Genomic DNA, 24,010 nt, shown 5'->3' with positions numbered 1-24,010 from the left:
CAAAGAAAGATGCTTTGTTGCCCAAGGTGAGCTTGCTCAGGCAGGCAAGCTGTTGTGGGCAGCAGAGCCCACTTGGAAATATGGTCTGGGCTCTACTTTTAGCAGAACACTGCTTATTTTTGTGGAAGTTGGCACCTAGCTCAAATGACAGGCCAGGCAAGTTGCTGTGATGACATGAGGAACAGTGTTATTGCTGTGTGTCTCCCTCTGCCCCCTCCACCAGCCAGTCCGGCTCATTCCAAGAGAGCGGCAAGAGAAGAGGCAGCGGCATAGTCACCACTGAAAAACAGCTCTTTGTCCTTCCCAGAACAGTGCCTGCAATGGCACCAAGAACATTGTCACCAAATGCTAGAGGGAATACAAGCTGGGCTGGGCTTTCCCTCCCCCTGCAGCAGACAGTGACTGTGTCTCCATGGGAAAGGGGGGCACCAGGCCGTTCCCAGTGGGAAGGAGGGACAGGAACACCTGCTGATCTCTGTGTGTCATGCCACAGTGCTGGCCTGCCTTCCAGCCCTCTTGAAGACAATGGAGCCATCACCTGCAGCAGCTTTGCATCCTCCTCACCTATCATTGTCCATCAGCAATGCCAGGCGCCCATAGTCCCAAGCCGCTTTCCGAAGACATGAGAAGACTAGAAGGAGAAGCTGGAAGAAGAAGAATGAGAAGTGTTTTGCAGCAAGGTCTCAGTCCGTGGGATCTTCTCATATCCCTCCTTTCTGCTTTCTCACTCACGAGCCCAAGCTCGTGCAAAACTCTTACTCCAAACGGTTCCTGCTCCGTGATCTAACCACTGCTGCCCAAGCGTGCTCCGCTGCCCACCATGATGTGGGCAAAGCCCTTGGACCCCTGCACTCATGCCTGTTCCTCTGTCAGCCAGGTGCACTGCTGCACAGGCTGCACTTGTGTGTGGCCGTCAGTGCCCGTGGGGGCTGCAGAGCCCATAGAAATGGCACCCTCCTGTCCCGCTCACCAGCCAGAGGATGAAGTTGATGGCGAGCACAGTGGGCACGCCACCGAAGGGCAGCCCCTCCAGGACAGTGCTGCGGGAGCGGGCGCTGAAGCACTGCTCCTCCGTGCTGTTCATCGGTGTGTCCAGGAAGAGGAGCACATCCAGAGAGGTGAGGCCAGCACCATCAGGTGCTGCCTCCATTGAGTACCTGCTGTCCATTGGTACCGTTGTGGAATCTCACCCTGCAACACAGAGACAGGAGCATGGATGGAGAAGCCTTTGCTTGAAAAGGGACCATGGCTCTCCCAGGTCTCTTCCATCAAGGTCTGAGGAGCTCACTAAGGGTAGGGAGGGGAGAGGACTGGCTGGTGACCTCAGAGCTTCCCAGTCCCAGTTTCTATCAGGGAGAGGTTGTTGTGTTGCCTAGAAGGCTGACCTGAAACAGAGACTGGACAGAGCTAGAGAATAAAATAGGTATTTATTGAAAGGCCTCCAGGATCTACCTTGAACAGGATCGAAGCCCCACCAAGGCTGCACCCTGAGTCCACTAGGAAAACGCTACACCAAAAACCCGCCCGGTCACAAGGTCTTACATTTTTTATCAGTTTTGGTCCATTTGCATATTGGGTATGCATATTGGTATTTACTTTATCTACCTACCCTGTGAAGAAAGCTTACTGACACTTAATATGAGGCTCAAAGCTACATCCTTAGGTAGCACAGAATCTGCAAATACAAAAGCTAAATCTTAAGGCATCATTTGGACACAAGGCAGAGGGTGTTGCTGAACAGATCGCACAGCTACTTGCCCTTTCTCCACCCCATTAAACCCCATGCTATTTGGTTGTCTCTGTCATACCTGAGACAGGTCTCTCACCACCTCTGGCCCTCAGTCGTGGAAGCTGGTAGAGTCATGGCCACCCTGGTGTTGTCAGCAGGCAGGAATGAGAAGCTGAAGCATTTGTTTGAATTTCTGAAAAAAAACCAACCCAAAACCAGCAGTGATAATATTGACAACTGGGCTGCTGGGGCTGCACTTGCTTCTCTCCCCACAGCCAGATATCTACTGCCTATAGAATATCCCTAAGCCTCCTGTCCTCCTCCAGCATCATGATTTGTGTGACTCAGGAGTTAGAGGACTTCCCTTCCATCTTTCCATCTAAGCAGAACTGCTCCTTCCAAGATATCTTGATGTCTTCAGAGGAGTTAGCTTCTCAAAACCCTAAATGTCGGGCTTCCCACCATGTTCCCCAGGAGCTGATCCCATAGGTTACAGTCCTCACTGGCAGGAGACACTTAAAGGCCATTAATGGCCAAGACTGTGGCTTATTTCCAAAACCTTTCCTACCACCATGCTTTAGATAGGAGAGGATCCTCTCCAAACCTGCAGTGCCTGGAACCCCTGGGAATGAGCACCCTACAGCAGCCAGCATGGCTGTTACTCATGGGGATGCCACAGGACGGTACCAAATGGCTGCTGCACTCACCATACAGAGATGAGGAGAGGGAACTAGCACAGCAAACACTAAAAAAATGGGGTGGGGACAGGGGGCCAGAGTCTCTTGTCCTCATGTGCCTGTCCTGCCTCTCTGCTTTGGAGTCACCCTCAACACCTTTAGCCAGCTGCTTCTCATGACTGAAGAGCTGCATGGCCTTCAGAGAACAGCTTCGTCTATGGTGAGATGATCCAGACTTTGGAGGCCTCGAGCAGCCAAATATAATTTTGAAGCTGGCCTGGCCCTGAGCAAGGGTTTTATCAGATGACCTCCAAGGGGGCCCTTCCAACCACAATTATTCTACATCCCTATTCTCAGGAACTTGTGCTCCTGACAACATTTTCAGGCCTGCCCGAAGTTTATAAGGTGCTATAAGGTGTTTTGCAGACATGATGGGCACAGTATAGTAAGGTCAGCATATTGTGACCAGTGCAAAGGCTATGTGAAAACTTAAGAATGGTTTATAACATGTACTCCTGGGAGCTGGCATTCAAGTCACTGAGCGTTCGTTCCTCTTCCTCCTTTTCATCTATATTCCAGCCACAACTGAGACACTGCTACAGCCCCTGCAGTCATCCAGCACCAGGTAATCCCTGCTGGGGGATGCTCAAAGCCCACATGAATAGGGTGGAGGAAGTGAAGCAGGACCCAACGTTTGATTAAGCAGTGGAAGGGAACGCAAACAAAGACAGATGGGACCTCCAGGGATGTGGAGACATAAAGTGTTTATGGCAGTTTTTGCAACCAAGACCAAACAAGATCAAATCTTCTTCAACACCAAAGGAAATGTAATTGAGAGGTCCTTGGGGAGCACAGAGACAGCGCACAAAAAATGACTTGACTTAGAAAGGGGATATTCCTAAGCTCTGCACAGATCTCCTTTTGTTAGGAAACATTTACTTGTGCTGTGTCAGTGTGATAGATGGGGGACTACAATAGCACCTGATTTTATATGCATGGCTGTGGCCTCAGCCTCTCTCTTAGACCTTACAGTTTGCTGCCAGACACCCCCAACCCACAGCTGACTAGAGTGGGCAGGACCAGAGTGCTAGTGCAGGAGCTGACATACGTTACATGCCTGAGACTGACTCTCTTTGACCTCCTCATCCAGGGAAAGAAAAAGCTGGGGAAAAAAAAAAAAAAAAAAAAAAAAAAAGAAGAAGAAGAAGAAAAGAAAAAAGGTCTGACAACCTGGACACTGAGGATTCCCAAGGGATTGTCAACTCAAGCTCTCCAGAGGGTTGAAGAATCAAGGAACTACTCTTGGTGCTTGCAGTTTCCAAATTAAACACACAAAAAAAGATGGTGACTTGCTATTTTCTTCATTTCTGTAGCATAAATTCCATTTTAAAAAATCTCCACTGGGAGCCTAAGAGTGCCTGAGATGATTGGACCAAGGCTATGAGCCCAGAAGAGCTTGAGTCTCACCCCACTGCAATATTAGGCTGGCATCTGACTACCTGCATAGATGCCTTGAAGGAATGTCAGAAGCTGCTGAGCTACAGGCACCAAGTTCCCCATGACATGCAGACACATGGCAGTCCCTTCTCCTGTGCATATGGTGCAATATCACCTGAGCCATGGGCTTCAGTGCTTGCTACAGACCTGCCGATACTGCATCTTCAGTTCTCCTTGGAGGTCCCTATCCATGGACACATCCATCTGTCCAGACTATGATATCTGGAGACAACACTGCCCAAGTGAGGGTAGCTGAACATTAGTGTGACTCTCAAAAGAACTGCCAGGTCACTTGAGATATGCTGATACTTCTCCAAAGGGCATACTTCTCTCAGTAGACTTGGAGCTGATACTTCCACCCAGATGTGGGGGGTGATGGGCTGGCAAAGCCTCCCTGCAGTGCCCTCAGTCACAGCCTGTCTCCCAGCCATGGCTGGGAGTCCTGTACTTCAATGGCCAGCATGGTCCTATCAGGATAATGACCCCTGAAAAGGGACCTCCAGAAGAGACCTGTAAGAAGTGAAGGGGCTACTCTGGAAAGCAGAAGATGTTTTCCCTGGCTTGCCTGCCTCCTGCTTGCCACCTGGGCAACCAGGAGCTCTAGCCAGGGTCTGCTCTTTGCTATGGAAATGCTCTCAATCTGTTCCTCACCATGTGCATGTCTCTCTCTCCCCTCCTCCTGTAAGCAGCAGAGCAACTGCCATCTGGCATTTTCAGCTGCTAAATAATTCACTGCCTTTTTGTTAACAAGGAGAGTGTATCTCTGACCAAGGGAGCTGTTAGATCATCAGCAAACAAACAAGGAGACCCTTAGCAACCTCCAAGTCCCTTCTCCATCACCACCATTCCACTACACAGCAGTAAGATCCCGCAGCTTGTTTCTAGGCACTGGCTTCACGCTTGTAGGAGGAACATCCTGTCAGGGATAGCAGGGTGAGGGGGATTTTCACAGGGATCTGTACAAGTAGTGTTTCTCTAACAAGTCCCTGTTGCTATCCCTTTCTCTCCCATACCAGATATTTTGCTCCTGGTGACCAAAAGCAATGGGCTCCTCCTGGAGATGGTGCCAGTATCTCTGCTCCGAGCTCTCCTGCCCAGAAACCTCCCAAATGCAAGCCTTCACCCTTCCAGCCCAACCAGCTCATGTGTCTCCACACAGCACTGCCAGTACAATGCCAGACTGCACAGAGAAATTTCAGAAGCAGAAGATGCTTGAAAACCCAGTCCAGCTCTGTCCCCTCTCTCTTAAGGACCTCCAGCTCCAGAGGAGTCCAAAGGAGCCATCATGTCATGCTCAGGCCTGTAAACACAGCCTTTGCAATGTAACACAGCCCCTCTGAACCTGATCTCAAGCCACTCTCCTGCCCTTTCTCTGCTCCTGTCATCACCAGATAGCCGGAGGAACTCTCCTCCAAATACCCAAATCACTGCTTTTCTAGACCATTTGTTCTAGCTAGTCTCACCTTTTATGGTGCTGCTCTCAGAAAAGCTTATGCAAATTATATAGCTGCAGTGTTACCATGAAAATAGCTATTGGGGGCAACCAGCTAAAAGTAAATCATGTATATGTTCTAGGAACAGCATGCAGTAGGAACAGAGAGAGGAGATCTCTGCTCACATGCACCAAAAACAGCTTAAACACAGATCTGTAGAACATGTTCAAACTCCCTCTGGTTGGAGAGGCAAGTTTTTTGGTATGCAGAAAGAGAAATCACAGAAACACTGCAGGTCACACTTAAAGTCATTGTTGAAATGCCGAAGATGAATTTTCACGTCACACAAATGAGAAAATTCAGCATTTTGCAATAGTCAGTTGATGGCACTCTGCAAGAATATCTGAGAGGGTCAACAAAACCCACAGCATCACCAAACCAGTTCCTGTTCCCTGCTATGCCACTGCCACTGTGCTTTTCCCAATCTTCAGGGCCCAAAGGAACAAATACTGTTGTGAATAACAGAGCTGGATGGGTGTCAGCTCCAGAAGGTGTCAGGACAGCTTCCCATTAGCTGTGTATGAGGCAGGGCCTCTAGATGCCAGCCACACACAGATGTCCTTCAGAGCAGCCACTGTCCTGGAGACGTGACAGCAATGGACTAGTCCAGAAACACAGGGGTATACAGGGTTGCAGGTGGGAAAATGAAGCATTAACATAAAGGCAGAAATTTCTATATATGGTCTATCCAGTATAGGTTTTACTTAGAGGGAAGATACTAAAACAGGGTCAGAAAAAAAGTCAGAAAACATGTAGAGCAATTCGTTCTCCTCTTTGTGGCCTGTGAATGCATTGTGAATGCATGAGATTTGCCACTGAAACTGATTTGCTGGAAAATTTGTATGAAGCATTTTCAGTGCGTGTAAGCTTTGCCTTGAATATTCAGTGCCCTCTTTGTTTTGTTGATACATCAGCATATGTTTCTTCTCTCCGGTTGGGTGGGCACTAATCCAGAGAATCAGATTTCCAATTAAAAATAAGGCATGTCTTTTATGCGAAGGCAATTTTTCATAATTTGTCTTTTCCTTGAAGCATCCTGCCAGCAAACTCATTTGCTAGGGGATTCATGGACAGCTGGAGTAGCAAAACATCAAAACAGTCTTGGAAGCATTGAGATGACTAAGCTGGGTTTCCCAGCATGCCTACACTCATCCAGCCTTAGCATCCCACTCTGACACAGGTGGGATTACTGACTTCGGCTGGCCAGAGGGCAGCCAGGGCACGAGGCTGTTGATGGAGCAGTCTGTGGCCACACAGAAAAGCCAGGCTGAGGACCTAGACCTGGAAAACAAGCATCTTTGCTAGCTGACTGCCTCTACATCCTTCTTCTTTTACAAGTAGATTCTGGCCAGGCTGTGGAAGGGAAAATCAAGGACTGCTGTAACAGGGAGATCAGTTTCATGCCCTGGTGTGCAGAGGACCAGGGAGGCAGGCAAACCTCCAGCATCCCACACTGCAGGACTGCAGTGACCGACCTTGCAGGACTGCAGTGACAGGGAGGGCAGGAAACCCGAGCCACTGCCACTTACTCAGTATGGCTAACCAAGTACCTCAGGATGGGAAAAGGCTCATCAACAGCCTGTGCTGAGCTTAACACACATCCCGGCAGTTTTGGCACCACAGGGCATGGTGACCTCTCCATTCCTGTAGCTTGGTACATGGGAGAACAGGCACACCATGGGCCACATCTGTCCCAAGAGGTATGAGCACAGAGGGGATGGGACCAGAGACACAGCCCTCCAAACCCCACAGAGGTCCAAGGCATTCCTCCCTGGCACTCCCTTCAATCTTCCCTCTTAAGATTAATGGCCTTGAGGTCCAAAAAGCAAAGAGAGGATCTGGCTGCTCATGGTCTGAGAGGTGAGCACCTGTGGGGCAGCAGCATCCCTGGGCAAGGCTCATTGACACTGGTGTGAATGCTGTGCCCACACCCTGTCAGGGTACGAGACAGACAACCCATCAGCAGAAGACCCCATCCTATCACCAGCGGGACATGGGACATACACCAGCCTGTTCTGTTAGCTTGCTGCAAATCAGATGCATCTTTCAAACAAGGAGGACCATACCACAAGCAGCAACATGGCTTGTTGGCTATGGAAGCTGGGGTTAGTAAGGTTTGGAGGCAAAGGACCACTCTGCAGCAACAGATAATCCCTAACAGGTAAGAAACACCTGCTCAAATATTATTTTTCTCATTGCCAACAAAGACGTGATCATTCGGAGAGGTCAGGAGGACTCATGTTTCATTGATCCTACTCCATCTCACACCCATACCCACCACTCAATGAGAAAATGAATGTGAGTGCATGACAGCTTAAGAAAAACCTGCTTAAAAATGGTATAGATAAACTTCATTTTCCCTTCCAGTAAGCTCTGGCAGTACTCTCTCACTGAGGAGTACAAAGCCAGGCTCACTGCCAGCCAGGGTAGGAAGGCTGGGGAAAGAGCCAACCTGTGAGCCCACCCAAGCCCTGGGGATGCAAACCCCACAGCGAGGTCCCACCCCTCAGTGGTGAGCCTGCCTTTGGCACTGCTGCTCCTACCCCCAATGCCTCCCCATTCCCAACCTGCCCTGCCAACACTGTTCATCTAAATAACATAACCCACTAGGAGGCTGAGACTGACCCCATTTTGGGGAGCGAAGCAAATTTTTCTGCACTCAGGATTGGCAGGTTGCCACTACCTTCAGGAAACCCTATACAGGGTCATGCTGCCCCAGGGACTCACCTGTAACCAATACATACCCCTCCTCTGCTATGTGTCCCTGTGGTGGCTGCCACATCACCCACAGCTCCCTCCCCTACCCTTCTCCCCCAGCACCACCATGCAGGGCAGGTTTTTGGCACTTGGACAGACTAAGTTCCATTAAGTTTCTGAATGAGAAGGCATCCCAGTCCCCCTGGGACTCTCTGCAGGACAATGGTTGTGGCCTTCCAAACAGCCACCTGCATAAGCCCCTTCTCCTGCCGGTATGCTGTGGACCAAGCAGATTAATGCTGACTTGCTGGAGTGCTCCTTGGCAGAAAAAAGCCAAACCCCTGGCAACTGAGAGCAAACAGTGCTTACAGTGGTATCTACAGCCAGGGAGATTTGTTTGGGCCAGTGCGTGGGAGATGCTGTGCAGAGAGCAGCTCTTCTCCAGCCTCCTCCACACGTGCGAGCCAGCGGCTGTTGGAGCCAGCACAGTGAGATCGGGAAGGAAGAATCGGAGCGGAATTTATTTATTCCACCCCCAGCCTTTTTTGCCACATTTGACTAAGCTGCCAGTGCAGGTTGGCTCTAACCCACATTTGGTTCGCATTTCGCTCTCCTGCTGTGCACACAGCCCCTCACACCACACTCTGTGTGTGCAGTGCACCAAGCAAACATGAGCTAATGGGGCTGCTAGCTCCCCAGAGTATCATGCACCTTTGTCCTCTGATAAAACTTAAATCAACACTCTTCAGCACAAAGGATTACCTGGACCATGACCAATCCAAGCAGAGAGTGGGGTGCTGCTGGGCTGCTGGTAGATGATGGCTGGGAACAGAGAGATGGGAAAGGGGACTTATAATAAAGATGGGAACAGACTTTTTAATAGACCTTGTAGTGACATAATCATAAACTAAAAGAGGGAAGATTCAAACCAGATATAAGAAAGATATTTTCTAGGTTGAGGATAGTGAAACACTGGCACAAGTTGCCCACATAGGTGGCAGATGCCTCGTCCCTGGAAACATTCAAGGTCAGGTTGGACAGGGCCATGGGCAACCTCGTCAAGCTGAAGATGTCCATGCTCATTGCAGGAGCATTGGACTAGAAGACATTTATAAGTCCTTTTCAACCCAAACTTTTGTAAGATACTATGACAAAGCCAGGGTTGACTTCAGGGAATGGAGACCCAGGGAGTTCACATGTGGGAAAGGTATCATCCCAGGGTTCTCAGTTAACCTATACATATACACACACAAAAGTCTGTCCATTCAGAAAAACAGTATTTCAGGACAACACTACAGAGACACCCTGGTACCATCAGATCCCTGCTCCAAGCTGGGCTGCTGCATGCTGTTCATGGTCCCCAGAGTAATCCCTGCACTTGCCATTAAATAATGATGATACATGCACATGAGAACAACTCCCAGCCCCTACTGCCTGTCTGCCATGCCACAGGCCATGGCAGCAGCTGGACCTAGGGAAGGGCTTGAACTTCTCTGCAAAAGGCATCTCTGGGTTCCTCATTGCCTGCCAGCTCCAAGGCCACAGCATGTGCCCCCATGCAGAGCCTGCTTTGCAGAGGCAGCTCCCATTTGGCATTGAAGACCAAGGAAAAAGATCACCTCTCAGCAAGGCTGCAACTGTGGTAGGATGTCAGGCAATTACAGACAGATTGCTTCTTCTGCCACCCAGGTTACAGTGTTCACAAAGAGGATTTTAATGTCTTTGTGAAGAAAACTGCCACATTTACTGGGAAAAACACTGCCTTGTGGAAACCTGTACAGAAACCAGGAGTAGCTGTGCCTTGGTCAGGGCCCAGACTGAAGTTGCCACCATGAGTCACAGGTATCTTTCACAAAGCCACAAGGTGCCAGGTGCACTTTGGTTTCTGGAGATGGGGAATAAGACAGGATGGAAATAGGGAAAAGGCAGCTCTTTCTTCCCCAAGTCTCTTCCACTGTTTGGGGTGCAGGGAGCTGTGGGAGGCAGAGAGTGGGAAGTTTATCTGATGCCTTTTATAAAGCCACCTGCTGCAGAGACTGTTAGCCGTGGGAGCAGCCAGCCCAGCCAGAGCCGTCCACCTGAGGGAACTCCAGCTGAGGGCAGAGGGAAGGAGACTGGCAAGGAGAGAAGCTGGGTCGTGCATGAAAGGGATGCAGACTGGGAAGCCCAGCATCACAGTGGTTGGGCCACCAATTCTGGTGGCTTTGCACCCCAGTGTCCTGCCTGGCCAGGACAGCATGACACACCTGGGGGTGGCAGGGATCTCACTGCTGAGTTGGTGGAGAAAGCAGGCACACTTCAAGCCCTTGTGCAGCTGCTCTCGGCTGCTGAGCTCCAGCCAGCCCTCCTCACAGCTGATGCCCATCAGCCTGCTGCGCAGTGTGGAGTGAGCAGACATGGTGGGCTACCAAGGCCTGGCACGCAGCTCTGCTCCATTCCAGCCTGCTGCTGCCTGACAAGGACCCGGGAGCACCCTTCCACCAAGCACCCTCATCCTACAGCTTCCTAGGGGCCAATGGGCAGTGCTGTGGTTACCCTGTTGGTCCCCTTCTTCTGGGTCCATACGTGCACCTTCCTCCACACTGCTCTGGGGGATGGCCTGGTGCCTGGCTGCCACCAGCCTGTCCACCCTTCACCCCTCCCCATCGTCAAGCAGACACAACATCCTCCACAGTTGAGTCTGCTGCAGAAGCAAAGAAACACTCCTGCCCTGCCCTGCTCCCCTCTCTGCAAGCAGAGAAGCTTCTTACTGAGAGCACTACATATATACACACACAAAATATGGTTTTACAGCATCTAAAATCTAGAGCAGAATCTAAAAGCTAGAACATTTTTATTGCCTGTGCTTGGTGCCAAGAGCAGAGTGAGGTTTGGACTGCAGCAGGAGCCCATAGGCATAACTGCTCACAAATCCTGGCCTTGACAAGGCTTTCCTCCCACCTCTGCCCAGCTTCTGAGCAGATTTGGGTTTCACCATATGACTGGGATGAATCACGCTGCCCTGGGAGCACGGGAGCTGGCAGCAGTGGGTTACACAAGTGGGGATGGCCCCAGCAGCCACTGTGCTAGTCACATCCAGCCATGCTGGTTGTATCCAACTCTGCCAGAGGGATTAGCACTCAGCACACTAGTTTGAGTCAACAGCACATCAAAGGGAAGGGAAAGCTTTTGATGGGGTACACCATGCAGGGCAATCCTGGAGCTTCTTTTCACTGGGGAAGTGGAGGGAGTAGATAGTCACTCTCCTCCAGTCTCTGGGGTACTCATCCAGTTGTCTCTGCAGCTTTTGGGGGAGAGGAGAGGAAAGCTGCTGCTGCAGCCAGGAAGGAAGGCAGCTCTCCCAGGCACATGTGGAGCTGCAGACATGTCACTCTGCAAAGCACAACTGTTTTGACCTCCTTCCAGTGTGACAAGTGCTCACGGATGGTGACAAGTCTTGTCCCCATCACTTGCATCATCCCCAGGAATTCCTCTTGCCCACAACGCCCAAGCACAGCTACAGTGATGTACCTGCTGCAGGGCACAGCAGAGCCAAGCAGAGCAGAGCAGGCAGCCCATCACACCCATCACACCAGCCTGCTCTCATCTCCTCCAAGGAAAATATCTGGAGAGTCAAATGGCCCTGGAGCACCAGAGATAAGAAGGAAATCATAGGACTTTTGGGACAAGAACTGGGGTTCATGATTCCCCCCCTCAATTCACACCTATCACAGGCAGGTGGCCCAGCACAGGGAAGGAATGGGACACAGATGGTCAGCAAACAGACTGTTGTGCCCCTGCTGCAGGCTGGCACTGCCTGCACCTCCTGTGCTGCTGTCCTGGCCCATTCTGCCTATACCCACCGGCCAGCAGCGGCCCACACCAGCGCAAGGGGTGTTGGGAGTGACTGACGTGATGGAGAAAAACACAAGAAATGGTTTTTTCCCTTTAGGCAGAGAAGGAAGTGTCACATCTGGACATGTACAGCAGCGGGGCTGGGAAAGGGACAAGGCACTTGGAGAAGAGAAGCTGTGCGCTGGGAGGCACAGCTTCGCCCAGAGGATGTGAGACAGATGGCAGATTTGGCAGCGGGGTGGTCACAGAGCGACCTGCAAGATTTTTCCACTGCAAGAGTACACAACACTGCATAGGGGCTGCCAGCCCAGCCTGGCAGGTTTGCTGGGGGGGGTTGCATCCTTTCAAACATGCTGCATCCAAAAGGCAGCATCAGAGATGCTTCATGGGCAATTCAGCCTTGGAAAAGGGCTGTCTAGGATCAGGGGGAAAATGGGAGAGAAGGCAGAGAGGTTGGCCCTGGCTTCTCTTCACAAGCCCACCTTCCATGCACACAGGGCCACACAGCCAGCTCAGGGAGGGGCTGGCAGCCCCTGTGCTGATTTGCCCAGTTTGCCAGTAGCACAGGGTCCTCAGGCAGCCACCCCCTGCCCTCCACATAAATATTGCTCACTTGAAACAGAAAAGAATGGGAAATTAAACATGAGGCACTGCAGAAGATGGCTGCAAAACAAACCTCACCAAGTTAATGCCTCCTTGTCCTTCCAGGGCGGTTTTGGTACAGCAGAGCCAGCATACAGCTGGCTGAAGAGATTTGGGGACCCAGTGTCAGCAAGATGGTATCTCTCTCTCTGATCCCCCCCAGCCTGCAGGGATCAGTGTCCCAGCAAGAGCCACTGCAAGCCTCTCCCCAGCCCAGCAGGTACTGAGGCCCTGCCACAATTAGGAATCAGACAGGCTCTGTGTCCATTTTGGAAGAGATGTTTGGGGATGCAGCATTGACATAGAGGTGTTTGTGGAATGGCTGGGTATCCTGGCCCAGGCCCAGACAAGGTTCCTGCTTTATGCCTGGCTCCCTCCTTATGCTGTTCTCCCTCCCTGCATCCCCACCCAGCACATCCCAACTTGCCACTGTGTACTGTGGCTCTGTGCTGAGCATCCCGAAAACCTGATCCCACATTCGGCCTCTGCAGCACCAGCAAGACATTTATTAAATGAGTGAGGGTCTCCACTTCCCCATCAATTATGTGACTGATGTAAGGGGCAGTTTGGTGCTCACTGTGCTTCATAGCTGCTGTCCCTGCTCTGGGAGGCATCTCCCCACCTGGAAACATCTCTAGCCAGTTTGGGAAAATGCAAGGTGCAAATGCATGAGACCTCAGCACAGCTGCCACCTCCCAGACCGGCTCCCTAGGACAACCAGCACTTCCAGTAAAGCATGGGCACATCATGCAGCAAAATACCCCTCTGCTTCACTATTGCCAGCAGCACACCTGCACTCACTAGAGACAAAAATCTGTGCAACCACAGATGCTATGGAGATTCTGGCTCATCCCAACATGCTTGTGCCCACCACAGCTCTGGGAGGGTGAGCAGATCCCTGAACAGGCAACCCAGAGGGGTGTCCACCAACATTTAAGTGAAGCTGAATCCCGCACTGTTGCTTTTTCCCTGGGAATACACAGATACCTGCAGGACACACTGGTCTCCATACCCTGCCAAGCTGCTTTCCATGCTCCTCCTGGCAGCACAGCTCTAACACAGGGAACATGAATGTCATGCTGGGGGGAGGGGACCAATAAGTAACAAAAGCCAGGTGTGAGAAGCCACAGAAGGACACTGAAAGGCTCCTCCTAATGCTCACCACGTGACGGAGAGACCCAGTGCTAAATGAGCTGCGGGACCAGACTGAACCCAAGAGCTCCCACAGTGCTGCTGCTGCTGTGCTAAGCACAGGGCATGGCCACAAAACCCCAACTACCCAGCCTAGCACTGTTCTGCTGACACAAACACTCCCTGCTTTCTACCTCTCAAACAAGGTGAGCTCTGAGGAACACAGCTTTCCTCAGGGTGCTCAGGGAGTGCACCAGCCTGCAGCACAGAGAGCAGGACTGGAGCCAAGGGTCAGCAGGGTCCCATCAAATGCTTGTGCAGCTCTTCTCCTGCCCCAGGGGATGGAGAGGACACAGCACTGGCACAGAGGGCTCCCATGGGCAGATGGGGAGTTGGATGGATACTCCCGAGTATCGCTCCCAGCTTGGACTTTTAAGGCTACACGTGTACAGAAATTTATGCTGCCTTCAGGATATTTTCTATAAAACAAAAACAAAACAAACAAAACCCAAAACAACGACATAAACCAAACCCAATCCTCCCTAGAAACCAAAACAAAAACCTGAAACCAAACCAAAACAAAAAACTCAACGAAAACAAAAACAACAAAAAAACCCCACTAAGTCCCCCCCAACACCCCCCAAAAGCAAAAAAAACAAGACCCAAAGAAATGTGAAGTGACATCTCTTCTCTGCTGAAACAAACTGCAACATGCCTTTTAAGAGGGCTGGAAATTTACCTTCTCATTATGGAGGGAAAGAAACCCCTGGAGTTTAACTCTGTGCAGGGACTGTTCAAACAAACAGCTGGTCCTTCAGACACAGCTGTCAGGATGAAGGAATCCTGAAACCTGGAGCAGACATAAAGCTAAAGTCATCAAAATGTACTCATGTACCTAAGACAAGACATAGGGCATGGTCATAGTTTCTCTAAGTTCAGTTACAAAGTTTTCCACAGTTAGCTTTTTCCAGCCCAAAGTGTAGGATATCAGAGGACTGTATTTGCAAAGACATCCATCCTCTGACTCCTGAAATGACTGAACAAAACATGGAAGTCTTTAAAATGCACAGTTCTCAGGAGGTTACACAGCGACTACCACAATTATTATCAATATTCCCTTTGTTGAGGGTTTCTTTGTTTTTAAAGAAGGAAGAAATTGATGACATTTTATGGAAGAAAACATGAGAAATTAAAAACTTGGATAAAAGAAAATTAAGCTTGGTGAAAACCTCCGAACAGAAAAATCAAATGAAACTGCTTGATGGGAAGATTAGCAGCAGTAATATGAAAGGAAAAAGCAATAAAGAGGACTTGGAACCAGAACAAATAAAAGAATTATGGCTCTTGGAAACATACACCTGACTGAAAAGTAATCAGATTTTGTCTGAACTAAAAACTTTTTAAATTAAAAAGACAGCCAATTTAAAACTGGAAATTATTAAAACCTACATGATAAGACCTCATATCCTTCTCATCAGTGAAAAACAGAAATTCATGCAATATATCCTTGTTGCCAGATTTACTCAGTGGCTGAGAACCTGGAGCTAAAGCCTGATGAACTGCAAAAGTGGCTCTGACAGCAAAAACCTTTTTTGAAAGTAGAGGGGAAAACATGTTCCCATTAACTTAGTGCACGGACTAGCTTAGTGAAAGTTCTGAAGAATTACTGCAGGTTAATCCAGGAAAACCTGGTTCCCTTTCGAAGCCTAACGAAGATGAACTGTGAGAAGATAATCCCTACTACTTCTGAATTCTTAAATGCTGAAAAATAATCAGGTTATATCACTGGCTATATTTTGTATCTCCTAGAACAAAATTTTGTTCCTATCATTTGGTATTATAACAATACAATATAGCATAGCATACGGTATTGTTAAATTCATTACATATATAAATAACGTCATCATAAACTTATTCTCTTTTCTTTTGTGGACTCATGCATTTTAAGCAGTTTTATTTAACCAACCACAAATCACCTTTTAAATGCTCACATTCTGTATTTTCAATTGGACTGCATTTTCCATTGAAATACAGCTGGACCAAATTTATAATAAGTAATTAAGTGTTATCTAATAAGAAATCCATCACACACCATTTTGTAATGCAAGAAGTCTAAATATTAAGTATCTAAAAAAACATATTTTAGCTATAAACCCACTCACTTAAGCCCAGTGTAGCCTCCTGCTCAGCCCTAAGCATTACATCATGCCCATCACTGAGAATCAACTTGTCCTTAGGAAAAGAGCAGAAGAACAAACACAGCAAGATTAAAAACAGGTACTTAGGTCATGGCTTTCTGATCATTAACTTAAGTCCTCAGTTTAATTAATCCATCCTATTTAGCAGCAGGGCAAGAGCCAAACAAGGCACAGACCACGTTTACTCTGAAGTCTATAAAATCTGGTTCATTTTTCCATCCTCTTTGCCATTATACTTCCACATAGTTCCACCCTCCCTGAGAAAAGCAGCCCAGAAACACAATGAACAGTGCATGTCCCCAGCCTGGAGCTGCAAGCCCTGGCAGCCACCTAGCCTTGTAGAGACCTCCAGAATACTGCTTGCAGACAAAGGGAAGCTAGGCCAACCTCAGAGGTCATTTCTCTAATGCTGCCTTGGGAATTACCCCATGGGGACTGATTTTGCCAGAAGACAAAATAAACTCAGAAGCATTGAGGCTGAAGGGAGGTCATGTAGTCTCTCCTCAAAGTAGTGTCAGCCAGAAGAGGCTCCTCAGGACCATGTCCAGGCAGGTTTTGAATAACTCAAAGTATGCACATTCTGCTCCAAACCACAGCCGTGCCAAGAAGACCACCCCAACCTGCTGCTGGAACCAGATCCTCTAGCCAGGTGTGTCCCTGCGTTACTAGAGGTTGTCCCAATGCTGGCTGGGATCCTAGCTGCACAGGTGCCCGTGGTTCACGGCCAGCCACTTCCATGCCTCAAGAGTCACCCCCCAGCTTGCCAGCCCTCAAAGGATCTCAGCACCTCAGCCTGTGCCACTTCCCTGGTGTGTCGTCTTAGTGTGGACCACCTTGCTGCATGGGTAGCACAGCAAGAGGATTCCTCTGACAGGGTCACCTTGGCTTGGCCAATGCAGAACCCCCAGGCCTTGCCTCAGGATACCACAGGCTCACTTTGGGCAACAACTGGGTGCCACTCCCCAGCTACATTTCCAAAACTGTTGTTTGCCCTAACCCCCACACCCCCCGCTTCTCTGAATTTCCTTCTCCCCTTGCCCATCCAAGACAGCACATTAGGGGCTCATTGTCTCAACCTCCATTACCTCCTGCCCCAGCTAGCTCCTACCACCAACTCCCAGCTAATAACAAAGTGTTCTCCAGTGAAGCAGGGCCAGAGCACTTTCCTATCTCTGTTAGAGGAATTCAAAATTACATGATGACATATTTCCCCACCTCTCACAAGCCGCCTTTTAGCACTTGGGGGTGCAGTGGAACTTGTCTTTGTTCAGATCCTGCCTTTCTCTCTGTTCACCCACAAACCTGCAGATGACAAGACACAAGACTTTGGTGCTGGGGAGGGGGGAATCAGGTCACCCAAAGTTTTCACATGCTCCCACTGAACAGGAGCACTGAATCTCTCTGCTCCGGTACTCCATTTTAAACACATCTTAAATAAAGATCAAACTACGACTGCAAGGAGCCCCTCCCTGGTCAAAATGGTAACCCCAGTTTCTCATGGGGACTCTACTTGGAACTAAAAACTGATTCCAGTGTTGAAATGCTTCTATACAATGGTGTTCATGCTCCTCAGAGGTAGGACAGCATTATGTTAGGTGAGGGTGACACAGGGACCTGGGCAGCAGGCTAGGAGAGGTAAATCTGTGCTCCCCTCCAAGCTACTCTGCAGAGAGACCCAGAGGGACTTGCCGTGCCCTTTCTCACCCATTAACCAGCAACAATAGTGCCCCCGGCGACGGGAAGGGCTGTGCAGCGCTCTCTCTCTGTCCCATTGTTGCAGTAATAGTGTGAGCAAACTGCCGACATTGTCCCCACCTAATAACAAGGTGTGATCACAGCCTAATTGCTAGTCTCAAACATATTTGAAGCAGTAACTTCAAACAAGCCTTGAAAGGATATTTAGGCACCTTAAAGTGCAGGTACATGCCAAGTGGGATCTTTTAAAGCTCTGAGTTCTATTCTGACAGCTGGTTAGGGACTGAATTCGTCCAAGCCATAGCTGAAGGAAATTAGGACTAGAGCTGCTTCTCCTGAAACAATCTCAAAGCAAACCTGCTTTTGCTCGGAGCACTTCGCATCAGCAAGTCAATGTTTTCTTCAAACTTAGGACTACGTACACAAAATATATTTACAGCAACTAAAGTAAGTCAGAAACACAGGAGTGACAACAGTAGAAGGCTTTGGTATTTGTAGGACTCGTGGAGGAGTCAGCATTTGCACAGCACACTGATGTTTGCCATGGAGTTTAGGTGATTGATTAGTTTAATATCAGTTGAATTCACTTGTGGGTGTTAGAAACATTTCTCCCTCTTTTTGTGTTTTCGGAAAGCTCTCGAAGTCTCTTAACATGAGAGTATTTCCTGCAAGGAATATTTTAAAGCAAAGACACTCATCCTTTTACAGTTCTGCAGACGCAGGCTCTGAAGATGTGCTGAAATCTGCCTTATGTTCCCGTGGGCCAGAAGTCTCTGCATGGAAGGAGGATGGTATTTACCTGCAAGGGCCTACACACACCCCTGATCAGCATCCCAAGCAAGCAGCACTATTTCTATTCTGTACAGGACCACCCTATCTATGCTTACCACTGTCAGCAGCCACCAAACCAGAGATGAAATAGTTAACCTCAGGGAAAGCTTTGAATTGGAATGGAGTTTCAGGAACCAGGATGGAGCCATGAGAAGAAGGCAGAGGTTTAAGCTCCCAGGGAAGCCAGAAAAGCCCATATGTGCTATGGTGTCAGAGGCTGCAGGGGTGCTGGTGGCCTCCCTGCTTTTATTTATTACCTATTTGTTTTCCAGTGGCTCTTCGCCAGGATACTTTCGACAAATCCTTCCTGAAGGAGCTGCTTCTGCTTCCCTCTCCATCTGTTGCCCAGCCTTGACCACCACTTTGCAGGGCAGCAGGGAAGGTGGCGAGCCCAAGGCTCTGGTTTGGTATCAGAGCCAGTCTTTCTGCTTCCTGTTTTTCCCACTTTATCCCCTCTTGCCTCTGAATAAATACTGCAAACCAATACAACAGCACCTTTTCTCCCAAATGGCATATTTTGTTGTCTCTTTTGCTCAGACAGGCAGCGTGACCGGTCCTACAGAATTGTAAATCTCCACATGGGGCAAAGTGCTTTCTCATACATTGTTTCCCCACCCAGTTTTCCCTTCACACCCTGCTCCCCCGTGAACTCTCTCAAAGGGGAAAAAGCTGGCACGTACATCAGTCCTGGAGATGGTGGCTAAACAGTTAAAAGGAAAGAGATGTTCATGCAGAAATAACATCTGTCAGTCAGACAAAGGTCTCTCTCTTTCATTCTCCTGGAAAACACTCCTTCTGTTCAGGTTTCTGAATAGCAAACCCACTGTGCAGCACTGCTGCGGCTAGTGAGGATAGGGAAGCAAGCAAGGGAGATTTGTCCATGAACAAATCTGGATGAAGTCTTAAACTGGGCAAGGGCAGCTTGGCCAGAGCATTAGATTGCCCTACCAGCCCGTTCAAAATCAGAGTAACAAAACTGGAGGGAGAAATGGGGAGAGGTTCCCCCTCCACGCCCCTGCCACCACAAAGCGTATCTAACACCCTCAGGTGTAGCTCCCAGAACGATTCTGTGGCCAGAATGACGTAGAGACTGAGCACAAGCCATGCCATGACACAGCGGTGGGGTGACATTATATCTCACATCACAGGCCAGTGGCGTAGGCCAGTGCATGTGCCCTGGGAGAGGACACTGAGGGGCTGGGGCTCACTCCCTGCTTCTGCCACCAACTTGTTCCAGCAGCCCAGGGAAGCCCCTGTGCCTTGCTGGGCCTCAGCCACCCATCAGGCAGTCAGACACAAGCATTAGTTACAAACACTTCGGTACATGGTCCAAAATTAAGGCGGGCAAACAGTGTCTAAACAGAGCCAAGTACCCAGAAATCTCCCACAACAGCGACCCAAACCCGTCCGTGCCTGCCAGGACCCGCAGAACGGCCCTGGCGAGCTGTCCCAGGGCTGCCCGAGGAGATGCTGCCTTACCCGCCCAGCGAGCATCCCCCGCCGCAGTCGCACCCGGCAGGCGCAGCTCGGCGTGGGCGGGCCGGGGTCAGTCCCACGCACGCTTCCTCCCCACCCCAACCATCAGGTCATGCCCCCGGGTCCGTCTTGCACCCCAGGGGTGCCCCAGTCCCACTCGCTGGAGCCCCGCTGCCCGCCCGGCCTCCAGTCCGCTGCCGCTCCCGCCGAGTTCCGCAGCCCAGACCGCGGCTCCCGTCCTCCCGCCCCGCACTGACCTGCTGGGGGATCCCGGCCCCGCTCGCTCCGGGCCCTGCGCCCGCCGCCTCCCTCCTCCCCTCCCCGCGGTGGCCTCGGACCGCCCGGCACCGGCCCGGGCCCGGCACCGGCAGGGGAAGGGCCCGGGGCCGCCGCCGCCCCGCCCTCCGCCCGCCCCGCTGCGGCGGAGAGGCCGCGGTCCGCGGGCTGCGGTGCTCGGGCTGCTCCCCCCGCCTCACCGGTGCTGGGCCTCGGGGCCTGCGCCGCCGGAGCTCCGGGCCCCGCCTGGGGAGCCGCAGCCGCTCCCGGCCCGAGACGGGGTCGGGCAGCCCCCGCCGCCGTGCCTACCGTGCGCCCCGTGGCATCCGTGCGGGGAGGAGGGGGCGAGGCGGCGGCCCCGGCGCTCGGAGCGGAGAGCGGGCGGGGAGCTGGCGGCAGAACGCCTGGGTGCGGGGTCTGCGCGTCTCGGGCTATTTCTGGGTGTGAGGCTGTGCCCGCCGCATCCGCCGCTCCGAGCGGCTTCCGCGGCGCTCGGGCTCCTCGGGATGGCTGCCCGGCGTGTGCCCCGGGGGCGAGCGGAACAGGTCTCCGGGCCATCAGCCGGGGCGGTGGGGCACACGGGGGGTCAGCTCCCACAGTGGTAGGAGCAGGTGGGTGGCTATATTTGAGACCTCAACACCATTTGCAAAACCTCTCCCCTTGATGAAGCATTGCTCAGATGCTTGACAGGGGTGGCAGCAGGGGTGGTACCTAAGAAACTTCCTAGGGATCTTGTTCCTGCAAAAGGTCTCTGCCTTCATCAGGAGTGACCAGCAGGAGAGAGGAACCTGACCCACCAAATGCAAAGGGACACTGAGAGCCGTGTTTTCCATGAGCTTTCCCGTTTCTCCATTCCGTGAGAATGCAAGCAGTGCACTCTGTGCTGGAGAAACCGCCAGCAGCACCCTCAGGGCTGCGGTACTGGGTGTCTTGCACAGCCAGCATTGCTCCCGAGTGACGGTCAGAGACACATCTGCAAGTGGGCTACCAGGGAACAGTCACCAGAATGTGACTGAAGAGGAGTCTTACTGCCATGCCGAGTGCTTCATTGCTCTCACCTCATATGGGAGACCCGGGATCCCACATTCATGATTTCTCCAGATGCTGAGTAGATAGTGTTGTTCTGCAGCATGCTCTGAAGACTTTTTTTGGCTCATTTCATCTATTTTGGGCTGAAGAAGCACAGTCCAGTGGTTAAACTCCAGCCATTTAAGTAAAGGACCTTCCAGTCTCACAAGCACAGCTATGAAAATCACCAGAAGTATCAGGGAACGAACATAACAGCTGCCAGCAAAGAATCTTCGTTCATACTACTAGTGGAAATGGCTGGCACAGCTCGCAGACAATGAGGAACCAAGGGGTGAAATCCCGGTGTCCCCTATAGTGTCTTTTTTTTTTAGGGTCCCCAAGGCTGAGGTAGCCCTCAGTTGACTTCTGGTCTGCTGGAGCATGGTGCAGAGAACAGGTTGGCCACAACATGATGTCTTTTGATAAAACTTCAGTTTCATGTAAATGAGTCTCATATAAATGAGACCTTTATCTCCAACCAGGAGCTTCCATAGCCCAAAAAACACATGCCTAAAACTTTAGAGAACAGCTGAATTAAAAAAAAAAAAAATCCAAATCTCTGTCACTGCTATCTTCTTTAGGCATATGTATGATGAGCAGAAGCCACACAGCTTGTCCTCTCACTCCAGACAAGCCAGTGTCAGTCCGACAGCATCACTGAGGCTTGGGGACCTTGACTGCTGCTGTGCATCAGGGAACACAGTCTACCTACCTCACAAGAGAGCAGAGATGACCATGCCAGCTTAGTAATGGGAGGCTGTGGGAGAAACAAATCCATGGGGATTTTCTAAATTGCTTCATGACTGTGATCTGCCACTGGGTCCCAAATATTTGATCCCCTCCAAGTAAAGCAAGACTACTTTTCATAAGCCTTACTGAACTGGAGGCCAACATGTTTGATAACTTAAATTGGCAAACACTGCTGGGAAATGTTGACTTCTGAGCAGATCTGGCAACCTTGCTGCTGGTGAACTGCCCCAGTCCCAAAGGAACACCCTCTCCCCTTCCTTTGGCCTGGCAAGACATCAGGGATTACACAAAGCTGGACAAACCTAGTCTGTGTGTAAGTCTTTCCCTGGAGATACTTGTTTCTTCCTGCCTCTGGCCCAGACTGTGCCTAGTTGGAATAGAATAGAATAGAATAGAATAGAATAGAATAGAATAGAATAGAATAGAATAGAATAGAATAATAAAAAGGTGGAAAGACAGAGCAGTCCCAAAAGGGAAAAAAAACCTCCTTCCTTTTCTGTTATGAACTGGGCCTCAGTGGCCATGATTTTGGTTTTGAAGTCCTCCATATGCCTGAGAAGCATGAGGGGTGTGTGGCTCAGCTCCAGCTGTGTGTGTGAAGAAGCACAATACCTCCTTCCTGCATCACTTATAACCCTGCAGCAGTGCGGGAGAGACATGCAGCTGCAGCCAGAGACAGCAGGAAGATGAGGCACAGGGATGTGCCCACTTGGCAGCTGGAGATGTAACACTGCATCCTGCTATCTGTATGGATCTCCCAATTCTAATTCCTCTTTTCCATCATTTATGGCTTTAATATTAATGCTGAATTTCTCCAGACAGACTGAGGGACTCAGGCTGAATTTGTCTAGACGCATTTGAGCAAGATGGTGCAACTCTTCCTGAGAATGACATCTGTAGGAAAAGGTTATTATGTCTATGTTTTTTAAAAAGGCTGTTGGTTTACCCTTGGGCAGCACCGGTGTCTCTGAGCTTCAGAGCCAAATACTGGCAAAGGTGTGGCCTTTAGCTGGAGATGTGCCTTTGAATACCCCTATGGAGCTGATGCTTGTGAAAACTGGAAAACTGCTATTTGCCCAGACCAGTGGCAAACTTGAAGGGTCAAGGAATGAAAACACCCTTTAGTCCTTGATATCTGCACCTCGAGCCAGCTGGACTGTATTTGTATTCCTGACTGACAGCCCAGCTTGGCATGGCACATGGCACTGCCAGGATATCCCCATGCCGGCTGCTCCCCACCAGGATGAGTGGGCTAGCTGGAGTGTGGTGAGCACAGCATGCGAGCCCGTGGCAAATGGTTGCCTCTAGGCAAACGTCGAAGCCCTGACCTCCCTGGTGCAGGGGTGGGAGCCAGTGCAGGGCTCCATGGGGCTCTGCAGTATGGGCAGGCCTGGATACAGAACCTGGGAGGTGAGGCTTGAAATGGGCAAAAGCACAAAATGGCATAGCACAGTCCTGCATGTGGTCCCAGACTATCTTATCTGCAAGCTGCTTCTAGGACAGAATTACTTATTTTCTTGGAGGGCTGATAGAATCATTACATTATTTTCATGGTGCAAAAGCAGGAATGAATTTCTTCTCATCTCTGGACAAGTGGGGGGTTACCCCCCTGGGAAGTGATGGAAGCTCACACCTGCGGAGGTCGGAGCTGTGCTCACCCCGCCGGTGCTGGTTGGACTCCTCCTGGCATGGCACTGCAGCCCTTCTGTGCCGATTCCCGTCCCGGCCGTGGGCGCCCGGCATTCCTTCGATCTGGACTCCGGGGCACCGGGCGGACACCCGGGAAACGGAGTCCAGGCATTTCAGACACGCTGTGAGGGGTTGGTGAAGCCCGGGCTCCCCTCAGAGCCGTCTCTCCCCAGAGCTGCCGGCCTTTCCTAGCGCTGCCCGCCTCCTTCCCGGAATATCTCCTGCCTGCCGTAACTAAGGAAACGGAGCTCCCCGTCGGCAGCAGCTCCTTGCAGCGCGCACATGGGAGGGCGGGAGAGCTGCGGGTACCACCCCGGGCTGGGGCAG

At 50.7% G+C, this 24,010-nt stretch overlaps 1 protein-coding gene across 4 annotated transcripts in view; it reads right to left on the bottom strand.

Moving 5' to 3' along the window:
• Positions 1-20,580, bottom strand: part of TMEM63C (transmembrane protein 63C) — a 32,774-nt gene extending 12,194 nt beyond the window's left edge. Inside the window, exons 1-4 of one of the 4 annotated variants that reach the window (XM_066188561.1) lie at positions 20,486-20,580; positions 1,809-1,922; positions 971-1,191; positions 565-644 (exon numbers count right to left, since the gene is read on the bottom strand). In XM_066188561.1, the coding sequence (XP_066044658.1) occupies positions 565-644; positions 971-1,168 (278 nt within the window). In that variant the 5' untranslated portion in view covers positions 1,169-1,191; positions 1,809-1,922; positions 20,486-20,580. Of the gene's footprint in view, positions 1-564; positions 645-970; positions 1,192-1,808; positions 2,981-20,157; positions 20,208-20,376; positions 20,418-20,485 lie in introns of those variants that run through there. The other 3 variants (XM_066188560.1, XM_066188559.1, XM_066188558.1) reach the window with 3 other exon arrangements.
• Positions 20,581-24,010: the final 3,430 nt, after the last annotated feature.

This window comes from Chamaea fasciata, unplaced genomic scaffold (assembly GCF_029207755.1).
Source record: "Chamaea fasciata isolate MVZ Bird 193981 ecotype frontalis unplaced genomic scaffold, bChaFas1.0.hap1 SCAF_7, whole genome shotgun sequence".
Lineage (NCBI taxonomy): Eukaryota > Metazoa > Chordata > Aves > Passeriformes > Sylviidae > Chamaea > Chamaea fasciata.
Note: the sequence above shows the minus strand (reverse complement) of the source record. Positions and strands in the feature narration are given on the sequence as shown.